This window comes from Diabrotica virgifera, chromosome 7 (assembly GCF_917563875.1).
Source record: "Diabrotica virgifera virgifera chromosome 7, PGI_DIABVI_V3a".
NCBI classification, from domain to species: Eukaryota; Metazoa; Arthropoda; class Insecta; order Coleoptera; family Chrysomelidae; genus Diabrotica; species Diabrotica virgifera.
The window spans coordinates 86456740-86473561 of record NC_065449.1 but is presented as its reverse complement, the minus strand read 5'-3'; the positions used below and the strand labels follow the sequence as shown (position 1 = coordinate 86473561).

General features: G+C 30.8%; 1 protein-coding gene across 1 annotated transcript in view; it reads left to right on the top strand.

Moving 5' to 3' along the window:
* LOC114328882 (39S ribosomal protein L46, mitochondrial) overlaps window positions 1–16822 on the top strand; it is a 40555-nt gene that overhangs the window by 5859 nt on the left and 17874 nt on the right. Inside the window, exon 3 of the mRNA XM_050655381.1 lies at window positions 7855–7988. Coding sequence (XP_050511338.1) covers window positions 7855–7988 — 134 coding nt within the window. The remainder of the gene's footprint in view (window positions 1–7854; window positions 7989–16822) is intronic.

Below are 16822 nucleotides of genomic sequence, written 5' to 3'. Positions count from 1 at the left end.
TCGATATGGAGAATTTTCTGAGAATGAATCCTATGACGCACTTAGGGATATTGTTGAAGATGAAATAGGGTATTAAAAATTATGAAATTATGTATAATATACAAAATTATGAGACTAAACAGCAGTGTTCTTTATATAATATAAACAAAATACAAAAACAACAGAGAACACAAAATTTATTTGATAAAAAATGAATGTTTCTTCTTAACAACAAATAATGCAAGTAATGGATGTGGTGATTTAATCAGAAAAACATGAGGCCTCAGGTTCAGAATCTATTTCTAGCATTAGCTCATGGTGGTCATCTACACCTAGCACTACACTAGCCCTACACCTACACCTAGCATTTCAATGTACTGATGAGAAGTTGTGGGATTTTATTTTTCACGAGTCGCCAGCTCAGTCATGGATTGGTCTATGTCTAAAGGGGCATTTAGACAGGCTAGTTTTTGAAGCAATATGTTGCCGAAAATATATATTTGGTATGTTTCTGGCAACATTACAGTCATCTTATGAAAATACCGCTGTTTGGCTGAGCCATGTGGCCGAAATCTTACTGGTATTTAAACATTATTGCAGTGCCTGATGCATTGCCAATAAAGTCGAACTGCTGTGGAAAATTTTGCACGTTGCTCTGTATTTCCTCTTTATTTTCTGTATTCTGTTGAAATTTAATTTTGTTTTGTCAAAACATACAAAGAAAAGATGAATATGTGGTTAAATGAAATCACAATAAGGTTTATTAATGCAGTACATTTACGTCCAGAGTTGTGGAACTTGGCATACTTCTGGAACTATGAGACAAATGGAAGAGTAGTGCCCCCTAAATAAATACATTAAACTAAAACTTTTAGTATATATAAATAATAATTGCTAATCTTGTTGAGATTGGTATTGTGTTTCTCATGTTTGATCTTTCTTCTCCATTCTTGGCCCTATCATATTTATTAAAAGTTCGAACTCACTTTTTGACATTCTTATAAAATTCTTAAACAAATAATTGTCTAGCATTATTTCCATAGGTAAATTCCTCATTGTTTCGCGTTTACTTAAAAAAGCAGTATCCACATTTTCCGTTTTTCATTTTTCTTTTTTATGTAGGTATCATCTTAGCACTATTAAGGATGCAACAACTCTCAAGAGAATATTCTCGAGAACGAGAATATTCTGGCCCAGAATATTCTCGAGAATATTCTCTTCTTACATCAATAAGTAGCACCCAATTTTAAAATGATTAGGTAATGAAAAGGGTCCATACTCACAATCTTTTAATTATTTGATGTTATAAAATGGCGACCGGTTTCAGGACTTACATTATATGGATAGATATATAGATAAATTTATTGATTTTTTTGTATCATTTACATGACATAAGGCAAGTCACAAACATGGTATACTTATAGTACAATAAGTAGGTTATTAAAAAATACTACACTAAAGTAAACTAAAGTTATCTTATTAAAAACATTAATGGTAACAAACATTTAGTAGAGAACAAGATACGAGACTGATAAAATATTGTTAAAAGTATAAAAATATCGGAATCAGTTGCTAGCTATTGTTCCAGCCAATGAATTCGTCTAGAGAATAAAAACAATGTTTAGTTAAAAACAACTTTAACCTGGTTTTGAACTTGTTAAAATGCAATATTTCTTTTATTGAATTTGGTAGCAAATTAAAAAATTGTCCTCCGGCATACATTTGAGACTTTTTTAGTTGAAATCGGTTGAATTTGTTTAGGTGGATACTTATCACTTTTATTTCTCGTGTGGTCATTATGGACATCACTATTTATTTGAAACTTATTTTTATTAAGAAAAGTGTATGTTAATAGTTTGAAAAGATAGATGTATGTGCAGGTCATAATATTATTCTTTTTAAATGTATCTCTACAAGATTCGTTGTAATCTAAGTTAAAGATTAGGCGAATGAATCGCTTTTGAAGGACGAATATTCGCCCAATTTCCGTAGCTCTGCCCCACACAATTATATTGCAGCTGATGGCGGAGTATACAAGTGCATAGTACAAGTTAAGTAGGTAAGACTGATAAAAATTTGATTTCAAACTATTAAAAGCAAAGTAGAGTTTATTTAGTTTTTTACAGAGGGAGTCAATTTGATGATTGAAATTTAATTTGGAATCTAATTCCATTCCAAGGAATTTAGTGTGTTCGACAGTCTCAAATTTGCAATTATTTAATGTTAAGGTTATATTGTCACCTTCCTGGATAAAAATGGTCTTATTTTCATTGATAAGAAGGTGATTTATTTGACACCAATGAATGAATTCATTCATGGTTATTTATGTATTTTCTTATGCAACTCGTCTAAATCATCAGCTACAATTACAATTGTTGTGTCGTCTGCATATATAAAAACACGTCCATTTGTTATACTTAAAAGTAGGTCGTTTATATAGAGGAGAAATAAAAGTGGTCCATCCTCAGACCAATACAGAGTTTTATTTGTTTTGTGAAACAATTTATAAGACATAATATATCAGTTACAAGTACATAGTTATAAGTAGGGTTCTTGCAGCTAACATGTGTGAATTCATCTGATGTTATCATTTCCCCATGTAAAGACCTGTTCACTCAGTCTTTACGGGGTGTAAATTTTACTCTATGTGTGTGTTGTGTTAAAAAATTGTATCCAGATAGTGTAGGGCTGTAAGATATTGGATGTACTCGTTTATTTTTTATGTATGTATGTCTATAATGTGTTATAGTTGTTATTGTATTTTATATTAATTCCAGGTTTGGAATTTGTCAGGATCTTTCAGACAGTTAAAATGTGTAAAAATGCAACAATATGGACATTAACTACACAAACTTGGACGAATGCACTTTTTAACGTTGTTCTGAAGCTATTTCCTTATGGCATTTTTTGTAATCAACTATTATAAGTGGGAAATAAGCCACAATTAGCTAAAAAAATGATTTTATTAACGTTTCGACGTTCAAATTAGATGTCATTATCAAAATATTGTCAAATCATTAATATTTTGTATTTTGACAACATCTGATTTGGATGTCGAAACGTTAATAAAATTATTTTTTTAGTTAATTGTGACTTATTTCCCATTTAGAATAGTTGATCACACTTTTTAAAATGAAATTTTTACTTGGTGGCCATTTGGTGGTTTTTTTGCTCTAAACGAAAAACATAGCGCAAAACAAAAAAAAACACCACATGGCCACCAAGTAAAAATTTTATTTTAAAAAGTGTGTTTGTCAAAGTTTGTGTAGTTATGTCCACATTTTTGTATTTTTACACATTTTAACTGTCGAAGATTCTAACAAATTCCAAAACTTTAATTAATATAAAAGTGACAATAAAACTATAAAACATTATAGTCCTGTCGCCAGGGGGGTACAACGGCCTCTTTTATTCAGATGGACTTACCCAAGTTTTTTTTATGTATTTTGACCCGTAGAACACGAATTTTTTGGGTCACAGTTGATCCGGATGTCGATTAGATTGTTATAAACAAAGAACATGAGGAATTACACAACAGCGTCTTCTCGCAAATCAAAAAATTTTTTGGTATTTTTTGGATCATTATAAGCAAAAAATGTTCTTACAAGTTTTTTCGTAGGATGCATAGTTTTCGAAATGAACGCGGTTGAACTTTCAAAAAATCGAAAAATTGCAATTTTTGAACCCGAATAACTTTTAATTAAAAAACAAAATAGCAATTATGCTTACCGCATTTGAAAGTTCAAGTCAAATTTTATCGGTTTTGATTATTTGCATTGCTAAAAATTTTTTTTTATTGTTAAACAAAGCTATAAACACATAGTGTTTCCCGTGCCCAATACATGCGTTTTAATGCATTCTACGTAGAAATAGCTTCGCTTACACTTGTACCTACTCTACATACTCGTTCGATTTTAAATTCACTCAAGCACTATGTGTTTATAGGTTTGCTTAACAATAAAAAACTAAATTTTTAGCAATGCAAATAATCAAAACCAATATAATTTGACTTGAACTTTTAAATGCGGTAAGCATAATTGCTATTTTATTTTTTAATCAAAAGTTATTCGGGTTCAAAAATTGCAATTTTTCTATTATTTGAAATAGACCGGGAGATATTGTACAGAAGTTCAGCCACGATTTTCTAAGTCCTGCCCTTTGCAATAGTGGAAGGGTAGACAAGGTACTTACAATTTGTGGAAATATCCACAAATTTCCTGTGACATTTTCCTGTAAAAATTAGATTTTCCCAAAAAATAAAAATAGGGTTTTGCGATGAATAAGTCCTTCCATATCCGTAGAATGACAGTATACTATGGATTTTATGAAGAAAATTTTTTGGGCAGGAGGGTTGCAAACGGGCTAACGGAGTATATATGTATACAAACGTGTAAGGAAAATAATGAAATTTTCATGATTTTCTGGATCCTGCCAACTAAATAAATTAAACATATTTATTTCAAAATGATAAAAAAATGTTGGCATGATGTCTCCTACTGTTTAAATATACTTGTCCCTTGGAAAATTATGCGCAAAATTTTTACCCTGATTCCGTGATTTTCTGAGTCCTGCCTTTAAAAAGTTGTAATACTCAAATACAATCAATACTTTTTCGGTACTCGGCAGGAAGGTTAAACGGTTTTTGTAAGATGGCGGGAGTCCTAGATTCGTAAGAAAATTCGTGAAAAATTCCACGATGTTCTGAGTCATGCCATTTTGCAAATGTTTCAAGAATCTTAATATAAGTGTATTTACAAAGAGGCAGGATGGTTTTATAGTTATTTAGTGGGGCATTAGTGTGACAAAGTCTAATTACTCGTTTGTCGCAAGAGATACGAAAAAAAGTTATTTAGGTAAAACGTGGGGCAAAGAGAGGATCATAATTTAAAAATATTTTCTAATATACTGGGCTACCCGTATTGACAGGGTGACACAAGCTTATGTTTTTTTAATGGAACACCCTGTATACAATTTTAAGATTCCTAAGATAATGTTAAGGCAATTTAACACAATTCACATAATCCAAAAATGTTTCCTAATGGAGCTAGAGCTCTTTGAAGATGGCGCCTTGTAATTAGATTTTTTTTATCTCCAGAACGCTTCCATTTCGATAGACAAAAACTGGTCCGTCTTTTATCTTCCAGATATAAATCGATTCCATCAATTGCGAATCTCTAGTACCGGTCATAGGAGTCCGTTTTGGGTAGAGCAACAGTTATTTTATCGCATAACTTTTTTGTCTGTAACTTTTAAGCATTTTTGACACTATATTATTAAATTGTGAGGTATTCTAGTACTAAACGGTACTCTTGCTGTAAGTCGGTAGGATGAACCGTTTTCTAGAAAAATCAATTTCAAAATTTTTCGTATTTTGAATTTAAGAAAAATTTGAAAAAAATAAAAAAAAACGGTGTATTTACCGACTTAAAGCAAAAGTAACTTTTAGTACTAGAATACCTCATAATTTAATACACTACTGTCAAAAATGCTTAAAAACTAAAGCAAGTTATGAGATTTCGTTGATCTACCCAAGACGGACGCCTACGACCGATACTAGAAATTCACAATTGATAAAATATTCATCTCTGGAAGAGAAATAAACGTACCAGTTTTCGTTTTTCTAAATAGTTTTTTTTTTTATTTTTTTTTTTTCAAATTCAAAAACCGAAAAATTTTTCCAATCGATTTTTCTAGAACACGGCGTATCCTACCGACTTAAAGCAAGAATACCTTTTAGTACAAGAATACCCCATAGTTTAATAATCCAGCGTCAAAAATGTTTAAAAGTTAGAAACAGAAAAGTTATGGGATAAAATATCCGTTTCCCTACCCTAAACCGGTATGAGATAAAATATCCGTTTCCCTGCCTATGACCGGTACTAAAAATTGACAAATGATGGAATCGATTTATCTCTGGAAGATAAATAGGTGTACCAGTTTTCGTTTTTCTAAATAGAAGTGTTATGGAGCTATTAAAAAACTAATTAGAATACGCCATCTTTAAAGAGCTCTAGCTTCCTTGGGAAGCATTTTCGGACGAGGTGAATTGAGTTAAATTTTCTTAGAATTATCTGAGGAACCTCCGGGCTTCGATTATTAGAAGAGTTTCTGGACACCCTGTATAATAGGTACAATCCCTACTATAACCAATTAATTGTTTAATTGTAAAATTATTGATTTTCTTCCTATTACTTTTATTACGTTTACTTAGATACAAATATGATCTATTCGCTTAAAATAAATATGTTACAGTTTGGTATTAGATTTGAAAGGTGTGTAAGAATCCGAGACATTACTCAGGAAAATAATATTTAATACCGTACGATTCTTTTAAGGATATAAAAATTAATTTTTATGTATTAAATATCTTTGCGGTTATCCTGCCACGTTGTAAACGTTTTTAGATTAGTGTTTTTTAAGCACACCTGACATGGCATGACTCAGAAAATTATGGTGATATGAGTATGTTTGTATAACAAGCTGCAATAATTTTTGTGACTTAAAAATTTTATTTTTATATACGAAATAACTACACAACCATCCTGCCTCTTTGTAAATAGCTTTATATTAACATTCTTGAGATATGTCAAAAATTGCATGACTCAGAAAATCCTGTAGGCAACTTTCCACGAATTTCCTTACACATTTTTTAACTATGTTTAGTAACAAAGGTGTAGCTAAACATCCTGCCATTTTGAATAATGTCTACTTAAATTATTTATTCTATAATAAAATTTATTTTATGACTCAGAAAATCACGGAACCAGGGTGAAAATTTTCCACAGAATTTTCCAAGAGACAAGTGCAGTTAAACATTAGGAGACGTCAAATATGTTTAATTTATTAAGTTAACAGGACTCATGAAATTATGAAAATTTCATTATTTTCATTACATGTTCGTATATCCATATACTCCCTTAGTCCTTTTGCAACCCTCCTGCCCAAAAAATTTTCGTCATAAAATTGATTATTATGTATTATTTTGGGATTATTATAGATCCTGTCATTCTATGGATATGGCAGGACTCAGAAATTCATCGCAACTCCCCATTTTTTGCTCATGGAAAATCTAATTTTCACAGGAAACCCGTGGATTTTTCCATAGAATGTAAGTACCTTTTCTAACCTTCCAGTATTGCAAAGGCAGGACTTAGAAAATCGTGGTTGAAGTTCTGTTAATATCGCCCGGTTTAAAAGTTCAACCGCGTTTATCTCGAAAACTATGCATCCTACGAAAAAACTTGTAAGAACACTGTTTGCTTATAATGACCCAAAAAATACAAACAAATGTTTTGTTTTGCGAGTAATCGCTGTTATGTAATTCCTCAAGTTCTTTGTTAATAACAATCTTATCGACATCCGGATCAACTGTTACCCAAAAAATTAGTGTTCTACGGGTCAAAATACATCAAATAAATTGGGTAAGTTCATCTGAATAAAGGAGGCCGTTGTACCCCCGTGGCGACAGGAGTATTATAGAAGTAGGTACATACATAAAAAATAAACAAGTACATCCAATATCTTACAGCTGTATACTAGCTGGATACAATTTTTTAACACAATACACACATAGAAAGTAAAATTTCCACCCTAAAAAACTGAGTGAACAGGTCTTTTCGTAGCGAGATGATGACATGAGATGAATGTATACATGTTAGCTGCAACAACGCTCTTGCAATTGGTATCTTATAATTTGTTTCACCAAACAAAAAAAACCTCTGTATTGGTCTGAGTCTCTGTAGTGAAACATAATATAATGAAAGTCTTGAAACCGGTCGCCATTTTCTAACATCAAATAAATAAAATATTGTGAGTATTGACCCTTTTTTATTACCTACTTAATCATTTACAATTTATTGATGATGTTCATTGCAGTAAGAATTTAGAAATATTGAAGAAAGGTGGAGAAATAGCAGACATAGATGTTAATCTAAAACAGACTGCCCAAGATTTAAAAGATATGTGGACAGCAGAAGCCGCACAGTTTAAGTTTGCTGATACAGTGACAGGTTGGTAGACAACACTATTTGAGATAAAAATTTTGTGCACGAAAAAAGTGTATTCTATGTTTGGCACAGTTTTATATGGTTAATTTAGTTTTTTTTTGTTGTGTTTGATTATTACCTACTTTTCGGAAATGACCAAGTCATTTTTTCACAAGACAGGAGGACATGGAATGTATGATCAGAAAATTAAAGGAAGAGTATGTGTAAGACTGAATACTTATGTATTGGATCCGAGGTTACAGATTTGAACTTAAGTTAACACCTTGGCTGCATTTAGAGATATTTATAAACTTACGTTGGGTGCGTTACGACACAGTCGATGCAGCCAACAGTTAGTGTAGTACGAGGTCTATATGTCCCGTAATGCAGCTAAGGTGTTAAGAGAAGACTATTAAGAGTTGTAAGACTTTTATGTATTGAGGTCAACTATGTTAAATGGGAAATAAGCCTAAAAAAAATGATTTTATTAACGTTTTGACATCCAAATCGGATGCCGTTGTCAAGATAGAAAATATTAAGTATTTAGGGTGAATTAAGCCGATATGGTACTTGTAAGAAAGATATAGAAATAAAAATAGCACGGGAAAAACAAGCCACGAAAGCACTCCATGGAGTCATATGGAGTAAAGGATGTTTGCCCTATTGGGACCTTGCAAATTCGGAAGAGCGACACCTGGTTTCATAGCTCAGCAACATTTATATAGCACTTTTAATTATATTGGCCAATTATATTAGTCCTGGTTACTGGATAATTGTCAAGGCCATAGCCCAAAAAAGAATAAGAAGAAAAAGTAAGATTGAGGTTCTGTCAATAAAAGGTAAACATTGTGCTGCAAGCAAAATACCATTAATTAAATTCACTTTAATAATTGCATATCATATCAGTATTGTGAAGCAACATATAATTTTTACAATTTATAACACATCATTTGCGAAATCCCATTTTCTTCAATGACAGTATGTATGAAATATACGTCAATTTGACAATTTCAATTAACAGTATGAATTATTTAAAAAATATATGTTAAGAAAGTTGCAAGATTTCTCTGTTACTGACGCACGATCGTTTCTCGTATCCCCTCCAAGTACTTGCACACAGCGAATATGGAGTGGAAGTATAACCGATGACAACAACAATATGAAATAAAATACATACAAACTTTTAAATTGTACTTTATGAGAAGATGTTTACAAATCACCAGAAAGGATAGAATAAGAACAAAGTAAATATGGAACAGAATGGAAGTAGAATGCTTAATTACAAAAAAAAATAGAAAAAAGAGCCCTGCCGTGGTACAGGCATGTACCGGGTGTCCCAATAAGAATGGCTCTCGGCCATATCTCAGGAACCGTTTATACTACAGCTTTGGGAAAAAAAAATTTATAACAAAAGTTGCCCCGAGAAAATCCTGGAAATTATTTTCGTAATTGTAAGTCCACCGCTAGAGGGCGTAATTGAATATCAAAAATTAAAAAATCGAAATTTTATAAAATTTGCCTAATGAATGGGCACTGGAAATCCAATCATCGTATTCTTCATACAATTCTGTGCATATTTTATTTCACAAATTTAAGTCTACCTGTGCAAATAAGAGGTGGGGGTGAGTGGGAACCTTGTTATGAAAAAATCGCTGTACAGTGCCGGCAAAAAAAATCTTTACATTGCCAAATAAATCACCAAATTTGAAGACAATTTGCATGCGTTCTATTTGCGCTTGGTGGGGAAGGTAGGGGAGGGGGATAGCGTACTTGCGACGACAATTATCTGTAGTTTGCGGACCACTTGGCTTATTTATTGTATTCTGCGCGTTTGCACTGTAAACAGTTGGCTTTGTGTGGGTAGTCAGTGTTAAACTTTTTCTCATTTACCCCGTAAAGTTTGAGATCGTCAAATTCTAAATTGAATTGACAAATATGGGTCGAAAGAGACTCACAAAAGAGGAGAAGGTCCGTGCTTTAACATTTCTAGAGAAAGGTGACTCTGTAATTACCGTAGCTCGTGATATTGGTGCTTCAAGAGGTGCTATTTATCAACTGAAACGTTCGGCTGCAACGTTTCAGTTGATAAATAGCCCCTCTTGAAGCACCAATATCACGTGCTACGGTAATTACAGAGTCACCTTTCTCTATTAATGTTAAAGCACGAACCTTCTCCTCTTTTGTGAGTCTCTTTTGACCCATATTTGTCAATTCAATTTAGAATTTGACGATCTCAAACTTTACGGGGTAAATGAGAAAAAGTTTAACACTGACTACCCACACAAAGCCAACTGTTTACAGTGCAAATGCGCAGAATACAATAAATAAGCCAAGGGGTCCGCAAACTACAGATAATTGTCGTCGCAAGTACGCTATCCCCCTCCCCTACCTTCCCCACCAAGCGCAAACAGAACGCATGCAAATTGTCTTCAAATTTGGTGATTTATTTGGCAATGTAAAGATTTTTTTTGCCGGCACTGTAAGTCCGGTTCTGCTTAATCGATTTTTATAAACTTGGTCTTGTTGAAAACAGCTCTTTTTCTTCAATGTAATAGCACAGATTAACCCAATATGGTGGTAGCTGGATATTTACTATACTGGAATGGGGTTTGTTTAACAGGAAGGCACTATGTACTCATAACTTCTTTATTTGGTTAAACTAATACCGTATAAATGTATTCAGTTGATAGGTGACATTATTCTGCTCTAACGGCAGCAACCTCCCAAGCCTAACTAACTAATTCAACTGACCCACTAATCACTCAAATCTGATCGTGTTCCCATATTTATCAAATACTTCGTTTTGTAAATATGTTTGTATATATTCTCGTTAGTGTGTCAAAATGAATAATCACAACCTTGTTGAGTAAGCAAAACGTGGACTTTAACTAAGGTGTTCTACTTTGCAATTATTATAACAAATAGGCGTAATATTTATTGTTTTATAAATAAATATCTAACGAATACTTTAGTTAATTTAAGGATTTCTAAAAGATCTAAATAATGAGATAAATCCCATTATATCATCCCCCTTAGAAAAGAAAATTTTCTGAGCCATGTACTGTGCTTCCTTTTTCCTCCCCGAAGAGAAGAAAATTTTCTTACTATCATCATCAACTGATCAACTGACTACATTATATGTATAGATTTGTACAAATTTTTACAAAAAAAAGTATATAAACAAAATTTACAAATATATACAATTTATTTCACTAATTATCAAACATCGTCTATTCTTAGTTATTTCTTTCCTTATGACTCGCGAAAATGTATACTCAGAAATTGTATTTTATACTTTACTTTAATTTCAGAGGTTTAAAAAAATACAACTCCTTCATTTGAACTTACTTGTTAATTTTACTTCTTTACTAGACCATTAAGACAAATCTTTCGATGTTCTCAAGTTTTACATATTTTTCTATTAGAAATTATCTCTTTTTTCTTCTTCTTTTTCTTCTTCTTGTCTGGTACTTCACAATAATTACATATTTCTTCATTTTCTTTATACTTAGTACTTTCTTCATAGTGTACTATTAAACATAAATCTTCTTCTTCTTCATAGTTCTTCATTATATCATTTATAATTTACTTTATATTTCATATATATCTTCCTTTCTATATTTGTATTATTTTCATAGTTCTTCATTTATATCTATCATTTACTTCATAAATTCGTCATTTTCTAACCCTTACCCACTCGATGGGTAGTTTTTCGCAACTTTATACCCTTTAATTTGCTTCCGGTCCTTTTGCACGTCCTTAGTCGTGAGAAGGTTAGTTCCAAAAAGACAAAATGGATAGTTGTGCGCTTGAAAAATCTTCTACATCTTGCATCCCTAAATTCCTGTCTGATCTGATATACTCAGTCTAGGTGAGATCCAGTTAGTTTCAAAACACGAAATGGGTATGCTAATATCTTTTAATTTTCATTTTGTACCTTTTATTTGGCAAGAGTTGGTTTTAATTGTCTAAATTGTCTTTAATTGTACTTTATTATAAAATATTTATACTAAAATTCGACCGATATTAAAAAATTGAAATAAAAAAGTCGGTTTAAAAAAAAAAATTTAGCATTCAATTATGAAAAAAAAATCGAAAGAAAGTGTTAATAAAAATAGACCATATTCTGTTAAAAAAATATCATGAAAATCTCCTACTAATGAAAATCTCCTGAAATATCATGAAAATCTATAAACATAAAGAAAATTTCAGCTTGCAATTGCTGAGTAATTAATTAATATTAAGTCTGGACGTCCATTAAAATATTTTTAAAACTACTAATGAGAAAAACCTACAATAGCTAAATAGTTAATCTAAATTTTTGTTACTAGCTAAATAGAAGTTCAGTTTCTTCACGCGTATAGTCACTTTTACGTCACAAAAATAATCTCTATTTCTCTAATTGAAATACAGTCTTACATGACCTCATTCGAATAAAATAAGTATATATATATATATATATATATATATATATATATATATATATATATATATATATATATATGTATATTATAGAAATTTAAAGTTATTTTATATATTATACTAATAATTATGTTACTTGAAGCCATACAAAGTATTCTTCTTAAATAGTACTTTTTACTGTAGGTACTGTAACTTTTTGTACTGTAGGTACAAAATTCTCTTCAATTATTCTATTTTTCCAGATCTTTTGACATTAATCTTCTTCAAATTATCCTTAATACTTGTCTTTCTCTAGGGTAACTTTTTAAATCTTAATATTTAATCTTCTTTTGTCTTTTTCCACAGATGGGATTTTCTTTTCCTTTATAAACTCCGTTACTTCAACATATTTTTATAACTTGTTTTGTCTTTATATTTCTTCTTATATCAGTTCATCATCATTTCTTAACTGACTTTCTTTTCGTCACAAAATCATTGTATATAAATAATTCACTCTCTCACGAGAAAATTCGTTTACTCAATAAAAACTCCATATGCCATTATGGCAGTAGTTGTGGGCTCTCTCACGAGGACGAATTTTATTAGTCCTATGTACGTGGTATAATCACCTTGTATAAAAAATTATTTCTTTTCCGTAGTCATTTTTAATTTTTCCTTTTCAGGGTATGTTCCTTTGTCTTGTCATATTTATCATAAGTAAAAATCTTTGCATTTACTTGCATTTCTCAACAAAAATTTCCATTGATTGAGACATTTCCGTCTCCAATATAAGTCCTTTATGCTGGATTTTCCAATTTCTTCATCATCTTAAAATACTTTCTTTTATCTTTCCTTATTTATAAACATATTGTTCGAATACTAATATCTTATATTTTCAGGTTGATTTTATTTATCATAATAAACTTTCTTCATAAAAATTTGTCGTTTAGCGAATTCTTATGTAGTTCATTCGTTTCAATTTTCAATGTCAAACACGTCATATCATCATAATATTATACTCGAAGTACTTAGTTTAAAAATAGTATAATAGTAAACTGTTATAAACAAAATAACTTCCGTATGCAAAAATGCATTTTCATCAAGTATAAATTACATCAAAATCAAAATAAACTTATTTACTATTTACCTACTCGTATTGTTAAAAATAATTCTTTTAATATATATTTCTTACTTACGATATAATATAAGAATTGCTATGTTTCTATTAAAAGTAAAACTATCGATTAAGATTAAGATTATCTATATATGAAATGTAATTCTCAAAAAAAATCTTCTAAATTAGTGAAATACTTCTAAAACTTAATAATATACGAAAAAATTTTACCTAATTTAATTATATTTAAGTAATAATTAATAATTCTAGTTCCTCTAAAATGATTATATTTATATTATATTAATAAAAAAAATTCATATCTGTGAGACTGTATATGCAATTTAAAAAATAGCTAAAAAGTTACTCACGATTACACATCTGTCCACTAGGTATTATCCATTCCTTTCCATTTTTGTCCTCTTGACGTTTGGGCGTGACCCCATGTCTTCAAACCTTCGTCCATGTCGACGTCTACCATTTGGACTCCCTTATCGTTGGCCTCTCCAGCTCCATATAGTCCGTCCCATTCCATCTAACGATACCAATTAATATGAGGATTGGTAATTTACCCCAAATTTTCTTCGTTTCCTCCAGTTTTTTGCCATCTTTGTTCCTGTTTTCTACTGCCTCAGAAGTCCAGTCCGTCTCTCAGGTCGCCATATGGTGGTACGTGATGATTTACTATACTGGAATGGGGTTTGTTTAACAGGAAGGCACTATGTACTCATAACTTCTTTATTTGGTTAAACTAATACCGTATAAATGTATTCAGTTGATAGGTGACATTATTCTGCTCTAACGGCAGCAACCTCCCAAGCCTAACTAACTAATTCAACTGACCCACTAATCACTCAAATCTGATCGTGTTCCCATATTTATCAAATACTTCGTTTTGTAAATATGTTTGTATATATTCTCGTTAGTGTGTCAAAATGAATAATCACAACCTTGTTGAGTAAGCAAAACGTGGACTTTAACTAAGGTGTTCTACTTTGCAATTATTATAACAAATAGGCGTAATATTTATTGTTTTATAAATAAATATCTAACGAATACTTTAGTTAATTTAAGGATTTCTAAAAGATCTAAATAATGAGATAAATCCCATTAGATGCGAAACCCTGGCGATAACTCTGGTACCGAGTTTTGGTAAACTCCTCCTACTTTGAGTTACCAAAAGGGTAGTCGCTTAGTATGTAGGCTTAAGCTTATTGTCAGTTCCTGAATAACCTCGACAGTACATGCGCTTATTGTAGTGTTAAATTGACGGGCTGATTATTGGGAATTTTTTCTATTTATCAAGTGTGTTTAAATAGTTTTGTTATATTTTTAAAAATGGTTTGGATATACGTGTATTTGTGAAGGGTGTTCATCTAAGACGGGTCAAGGAATATCATTTTTTAGATTGCCAAAGGATAAAATAAGGTATGTAGTGTCATTAATAAATTGATTTACTTTCTAAATACTGATTAAGCGGCATATTACTTATATCATATTAATTATATTAATCTCGAAACACACATAAAATGGTTACTCAAGCTATGTGTGTTAGAAATAGTTCCAATAGTATTTTTTCAAGAAATATTTTGATAAGTCTGAAAAAATCCTGTCTTGAAAACAGTAAATTTTAGTTACTAGTAAGAATGAATAACGCCCTGTTATTGAAGATAGTCAAAATAATCTTAAAAAATAAAAGAGATGTTAACAAGACATTAAATTTTTATTAAAAAACATCTTATGTTATAGGAGTGAGCTATGGTTAAAAGCTACTAAAAGACAAGATTTGTTAGAGGAGGATTTAACTAGATACAGAATTTGCGAAAAGTATTTTGAAAATAAATTTCTATGCACATCTTCACGACGAAAACTCTTGTATGACAATGCTTTGCCGTCAATTTTTACCGAATCTAAAGATATCCGCGCGAATACGTCTGAGGAGCCGCCGAAAAAAGTTAAAATATTGTCAGGTAAAAAATTAGGTAAATATCAATAATTTCAATAATAAAAAGATATGATTTTTCAGATAATAGAATAACGCCTGCGGCAGAAAATTTACAGTTAATATCCTCTAAACAAGTTTCTATCAGCCCCAATAAAAAAAAGATGGACACATTACTACAAGAATTAAAAAAGATGTTTCCCAGTTATCACCTTCAGTATTATTACAAACACTAGCATCTTTTATGTATAACTTGCCACGTGAATCTAAACTGAAATATAAAATCAGGTTTTTAAAAAGAAAACTTTTGAATAGAAAAATATATAAAAAACAAAACGGTACAAAACAAGAGAGAGCAGTTTAAAAAATTATGTGACAAATTTCTTAATAAATCATTGGCCGAAATTGTAAAAACTCAGGCACTGTTGCAGAAAAAAGTCCCAAAGGCCAGAAGATATTCTCAGGAATACAAACAATTCGCTCATTATACTTTTTTGGACCCAAAACTTATCACTTTTTGAAAAAAAAATCTTTATTTACCAACTAAACGTTGTTTATATAAGTAAATTTGATTATATAATTAAATAACCTGGAACTTGAAAATTATTATATTAACAACACTTTATCTGGTTTTTTTCTGGAAGGTCATACCTGGAATTGACAAATTACTCTCACCAAACGACTGTCACTTTTCTAATACCTACCTAGTTTACTTTCTCTTGTTTTATTAAGGAAAAACTTTGTTTTGTTTTGTTTTGTAGCTAGTTTACTTTCTCTTGTTTTGTACCTACCTAGAATTCCCAAATTACCCTATTATATTTATATCGTGTTCAATTCCAAGCAACTTTTTATTATTTTTCAATATACACAGAAATTTAATAAATGACCATTTATATATAAATCTTTAACGATTGTCATTTTTCTAACAGTTAGTTAACTTTCTCTTGTTTTGTTAAGGACATATGTACCTAGAATTTCCAAATTACCTATTGTATTTTTATTTCCTTTTTCGTTTAACACATAAATTTATTAAATGACCAATGTTTTGTTAAGTTTTGTTTGTCTTAATTTTTAGTGTAAATATAGTAAACATCAAATCAGGTGTAAAAGTAAGTATTATAGACCAAATGAACTATTTTGTAAGTTATCAATCGTATTGGTGCAAACACCGGCACAACAACTGTGCTCCTTAGTTTCAAGTTTACCAATTTTTGTACCGGCATCATAGCATAGCTTTCGCATCTGTGTTGGGTTAATCTGTGGTAATAGTTATAATTTGGAAACAGCCTATTACGTAATATGCCGGCTAGAAGGAGCTATTTATTATTTTTTAGAAATCTAGTTTTCTTTGGAAAATATTAAATACAAGTATGTATCTTTTTCCCTGTATTACAAAATTAGACT